General features: G+C 47.6%; 1 protein-coding gene across 1 annotated transcript in view; it reads right to left on the bottom strand.

Moving 5' to 3' along the window:
* Positions 1 to 3,018: 3,018 nt before the first annotated feature.
* The window catches only part of P4HA3 (prolyl 4-hydroxylase subunit alpha 3), a 36,688-nt gene continuing 33,706 nt past the window's right edge, over positions 3,019 to 6,000 (bottom strand). Inside the window, exon 13 of the mRNA XM_081860481.1 lies at positions 3,019 to 4,491. Coding sequence (XP_081716607.1) covers positions 4,421 to 4,491 — 71 coding nt within the window. The 3' untranslated portion in view covers positions 3,019 to 4,420. The remainder of the gene's footprint in view (positions 4,492 to 6,000) is intronic.

Here is a 6,000-nt window from a genome sequence, read left to right as displayed (position 1 = left end):
GCAAGCGCCTCTTTGTCAATTTGAGCATAGTTGCGCTCCGTGGGCGACAACGTACGGGAATAGAAAGAGATGGGCTTTTCCGACCCATCCGGTTCCCTATGACTCAGCACCGCCCCCAGGCCGTATTGAGAGGCATCACATGCCAGGACCAGCGGCTTCGATTCATCATAATGAGCAAGGACGCTCTTGCTACTCAGCATTCCTCGCAAGGAGTCAAAAGCCTTCTGCTGCTCCTGCCCCCATCGCCACACATTCTTTTTCTGCAACAGTCTATGTAATGGTTCAGCTACCGAAGCTTTCTGGGGTAAGAACGAATGATAAAAGTTAATAAGTCCCAGGAATGACTGCAACTCCGTCTTGTTCTGTGGTCGTGGTGCCTCGATGATGGCCTTAACCTTAGCATCTGTGGGGTGGATGCCTGATGCATCAATTTTAAACCCCAAGAATTCCACAGTTGGCACCCCAAAACTGCATTTTTCCTTTTTTAGTTGCAACCCCGCCTCCTTGAACTTGAGCAACACTGCACGGACACGCGCAACCAGTTCCTATGGGTCTTTTCCAGCAATCAAAACGTCATCAAAAAATGGCAAGACCCCCGGCAGACCTCTTAACAGGCGTTCCATGAGCCCTTGAAAAATCCCTGGGGCTACACAAACTCCAAATTGTAATCTGTTAACTCTGAACGCCCCTTTATGTGTGACAATAGTCTGTGCTTCCGCTGATTGTGGGGTTACTGGCAGCTGTTGGTAAGCTTGTGCCAGGTCAGTTTTGGCGAACACCTTGCCCCCAGCCAGTTTAGCCAACAGATGTGATATGACTGGAATGGGGTATGAGTTTCCCCTGAGTGCCTTATTGATAGTACATTTGTAATCAGCACAGATCCTGACTTCCCCATTTGCTTTAAGGGGCGTGACAATTGGAGTCTCCCACTTAGCGGAGTCCACGGGTGAGAGAACTCCCTGCTTGACCAATTTCTCCAGCTCTGCTTCAATCTTGGGTTGCAGTGCAAATGGCACTCGCCTTGGTTTGAGTCGGATTGGGGCCACCCCAGGGTCCAATTCAAAGTCAACTGGGGGCCCTTTATAACAACCCAGTTTTCCATTAAAGAGACCAGCAAATTCTTTGCATAATGCCTCGCTCATCTCAGGGCAGGTTTGGATTGAATTAAGCCCTGATATACTCAGTCCCAGGGCGGGGAACCAGTCAGTGCCCAGGAGACTGGGGCGACTGCCCTTCGCAATCACCAGTTTGAGTACCGCCTGTTTGTCCCGGAACTGTACTCTCACGGCACACATTCCCATGACATGGATGCGGCCCGCTGAGTATGACTGCAAAGTTGCCGGGAAGGGCTCCAGAGGGGGCAACTTACCCCTGGGGAAGAATGTCCTCGCGGTCTGGTCCGACACGATAGTGAATCCAGATCCGGAGTCCACCTCCATGTCGCACAGCTGACCCTCAATCTTCACCTTGACGTGTGCCTTGCCTTGCGCTGGAAACTGCACGACCCTCCCGTTGATCTCCGTTACGTAGTGGCAGTCCTTTAGAACATGGTTTGCTGTGGGCGGTCTGCGATGCTCCAGTCTAGGTGCTCCTGTCGCTCCCAACGCCGCCGATCTACAGACCCTGGCGATGTCACCTGTCTTTCCGCACGTCCGGCACATAGCATCCCGGAAATGACAACTCTTCCGCTCATGGTTTCCGCCACAACCAGGGCACCTGCCTCGGTGATCTTTGTGCACTGTGCAGGCCTGACGCACTGACTTGACCCCACGGACTGGGCTCTGGCTCGGAGTAGCCTCTAGCTCGACCATGGCATGCGCAACTTCTATCTGTGGCTTAGGGGCCCTGCGACTGGCATCAAGCTCCTCTCTTTCATAATTCTCCGTGGCGGTGGCCTCCTTCAAGGCTGAAGCAAGGGTAACCTCTTCTTTAGCCACGATGCGTCTTCTGGCTTTCTTGCTGCTCAGACCACCGATAAACCGATCCAGGAGAGTCTCTTCCAGATCTTGGAAGTCGCAGCGCTGAGCGAGCTTCCGCAGTTCAGCTAGAAATGCAGATACAGACTCCCCAGCACGCTGCTACCTCTTATGAAACTCCATCCGCCGGGCCATCTTGGTCTCAGTAGGCGCTAAATGGCTTGTCAGGCAGGCAAGAATATCTTTGAGAGATGTCTCACTTAGCTTCGCTGGGGCAAGCAATGCCTTGGCCAGCTTGAAGATCTCAGGCCCACAGTAGCTCAGGAATGTGGCCCTTCTTTTGCTGGCATCGGTGATCCCTTGAGCCACTGCGAAGAACTCGAAGCGTTCGACGTAGTCTTCCCACGTGTGGGGCTCTGATGGCTGGAAGGGCTCCAATACCCTTGGACTCTCCATTGTCCTGTGGGCAGGGTCGTCTTCTCAGCTGGCCAGTGAGTCTTGTTCTTAGCTACAATCCGGACTCTGAGGCAGGGCTGCGTTTAACCGCTCCTCAGCATTCCGGATCCCACCTTCGTCGCCAGTTGTTGTGACGTGGGGTTTGTGATTTCAGCTCTCTTGACATAATATGCTGGAGACAGTTCTCTAGTAACACTTCTTTATTAAAGCAACAAGACTGAAGACCTGAGGAGGGGAGAGCTACATTTATAGGGACAGGGAACTAGCTAGAAAGGATACATTTTGGAGGGAACAATATCAGGCAATCACAGTCCTGCCTTTTGGAGGAAGCCAATAAGACAGAGGATCCAAATACAGCAGCTTAAATGAACCAATAGTAGCTGTACCCTCTGGAACAAAAAGGCAGTTACTTTACCCTAATGCAAATACAGACAATAATAATACAGATATAAAATCCTTTGACTCAATACACAACAGAGGGCACAAGGAGAAGGGGACGACAGAGGACGAGATGGTGGGACAGTGTTCTCGAAGCTCCCAACATGAGTTTGACCAAACTGTGGGAGGCAGTGGAAGACAGGAGGGCCTGGCGTGCTCTGGTCCATGGGGTCACGAAGAGTCGGACACAACTAAACAACAACATTATCTAGTCTTGCAGTGGCCAAGCAGATCACCGCCGTCATGATTTTATTTGTACTTCATCTCCCCAGAGCTGAGACTTCGCTCGGGGAGGCTTACAACATTTAAAGGTTTATGCCATCACAAACGTCGCAAAAGTTGTCATGAACAATAAATAAAAGGCACCCAAAAATACAAAACCAAAAGGAACTATTTTCACATAAATCATAACAAGATCTAAGAAGAAAGGTACAAAAAATTTAATCCGTTCTGTAAGTCCGTTTCAAAACCAAAGCGTTCCAAAACCAAGGCGCGCTTTCCCATAGAAAGTAATGCAAAAGGGATTAATCCGTTCCAGACTTTTAAAAACAACCCCTAAAACAGCAATTTAACATGAATTTTACTATCTAAGAAGACCATTGATCCATAAAATGAAAGCAATAAACAATGTACTGCAGTCACACAATCAATCAATCAATCAATCAGTAACAACTGATATGGATTTTTTGTGGGGTTTTTAATGTTGGTTTTTGTGTTTTGTGTATTGTTATTTTTTGATATTTTTCATGTTGTTGTGTGGAAAATGCTAATAAAATTTATAATTAAAAAAAACAAAAGCGAAAAAAAACTGGGTTCCACACAGTCACAAAAACAAAGCAAAAAACCCGCAAAAACATAAATGCGAAATAAATATCAAAAACAGACAGACCTCAGTGTAGCACTCAAAATGGAAGCGCAATGCTCAAAACAGAGCACGTTCGACTTCTGGAAAAAGTTCGCAAACCGGAACACTTCCTTCCGGGTTTGCAGTGTTCGGGTTCCAAGTTGTTTGAGTACCAAGGCATTTGAGAACCAAGGTACCACTGTACCGGCAACAAAAAACCATACCCTGTCTGTTCAGCCTCAGCTTTTGCAGCTGGAGTCAGTCCAGGCCCTGCCCTCCCAGGGAAAAGACCTGCAAGGCAGGCAGCAGGTCTTCCAAGACTCACAGCCAAGATGGTCACAGCCAAAGGCTCATGGGGAACCTATGAGCAGGATTCGAACCCAAGAGCAACTATCCTCTCTTGTGGCTTCTAGCAACTGAGATTTAGAACCATTACTGCCTCCGACTGCGGCTCCATTGCGGCCAGAGGCCACCGACAGCCCTTTCCTCCACGAATTTGCCCCATCCTCTTAAAGCCGTCCAGGTTGGTGGCCAATCACTGCACCCAGTGGTAAGTAGTTCCATAGTTTAACAATGTGCTACATCAACAGGTCCTTTCTTTCTTGGATGCCTGAGAAAACCTTTGCCAAGGTGTGGTTTGGCCGTGGTTCACTCCGAGGTGGTCTTTCCGGACCAGGCTGTGTTGGGATAGGGAGTGGGCCCAGATTCCCTCCCCACATTTGAGCCTCTGGCATTCGCCGAACCCATCTGAGAGTACTTGAACATTTTAGTCTTCTGGGCTGGTGCCACACGGCCTCCGAAATTCCTGTCCATGTTCATGGAACCACTTGTTGGCCACTATTAAAAAGAGGGGGGGATTAATAATAATAATAATAATAATAATAATAATAATAATAATAATAATAATGTCCTGCATTCCCCCCTGATAGGAACTGCTCAAGGCAGCTTACAGTTAAATCAGAAACAGCTAAAAACACAGAGAGGAAAAAGCAGTAACTAAAAAACAATTAAATATGAGTCTATTTGGCAACTTTCATGATTATTCAATATGTTTGGTGCAAAGAAGAACCTTGTATTCATTCCACTGTTGAATATATTTTACACCACTCTTCTTTTTCAAGCATTCTTTGATTATTATGATTATCGTTCTATTATCTTGTGCTTTTATTCTTCCTGCTCTTATGACTGTTTTTATTATTACTTCTAGCTTGATGTTTTCAAGTTAAATTGAAAAGCAAGTATGATAGGAGCGTCTCCACCCCCATCATTCTGCCTGGACACTGAGGTCCGGCTCCAAGGGCCTTTTGGTGGTTCCCTCCCTGCGAGAAGTGATGTTGCAGAGAAGCAGGCAGAGGGCCTTCTTGGTGGTGGCACCCACCCTGTGGAACGCCCTCCCACCAGATGTCAAGGAAATAAACAACTATCTGACTTTTAGAAGACATCTAAAGACAGTTTTTACTGTTTGATGTTCTCATAGAATCATAGAGTTGGAAGAGACCACAAGGGCCATCGAGTCCAACCCCCTGCCAAGCAGGGAAACACCATCAGAGCACTCCTGACATATGGTTGTCAAGCTTCTGCTTAAAGACCTCCAAAGAAGGAGACTCCACCACACTCCTTGGCAGCAAATTCCACTGTCGAACAGCTCTCACTGTCAGGAAGTTCTTCCTAATGTTTAGGTGGAATCTTTTTTCTTGTAGTTTGGAACCATTGCTCCGTGTCCGCTTCTCTGGAGCAGCAGAAAACAACCTTTCTCCCTCGTCTATGTGACATCCTTTTATATATTTGAACATGGCTATCATATCACCCCTTAACCTCCTCTTCTCCAGGCTAAACATGCCCAGCTCCCTTAGACGTTCCTCATAAGGCATCGTTTCCAGGCCTTTGACCATTTTGGTTGCCCTCCTCTGGACATGTTCCAGTTTGTCAGTGTCCTTCTTGAACTGTGGTGCCCAGTTGTATTTTTAATATTTTGTTGGAAATCGCCCAAAATGGCTGGGGAAACCCGGCCACATGGGTGGGGTATAAATAATAAATTATTATCATTATGATGATACCCACCAGACTGTTTTCATTCAAAACAGTCAGTTCCCCAAAGCCTGTTGGTCTTCACTTGCTAGCAGGAGGACAGCAAGGAGGGAGCCATTCTGACTTCTCCAGGCAGGGAGTTCCAAAGTTGCCTGGGAGAAGCCACTGCTGAGAAGACCCTGTTTTCCCTGAAGGGCATCCTTGGAAGTTCTCAAAACTCGGGCAGGTTCTTATGGGGAAATACAGTCCTTCAGATAACCTGGACCAAAGCCATATAGGTAAAGGCACCCCTGACCACTAGGTTCAGTTGTGGCCGAC

The sequence above is a fragment of the Podarcis erhardii genome (assembly GCF_964252035.2).
Source record: "Podarcis erhardii genome assembly, chromosome: 4".
NCBI classification, from domain to species: domain Eukaryota; kingdom Metazoa; phylum Chordata; class Lepidosauria; order Squamata; family Lacertidae; genus Podarcis; species Podarcis erhardii.
Note: the sequence above shows the minus strand (reverse complement) of the source record. Positions and strands in the feature narration are given on the sequence as shown.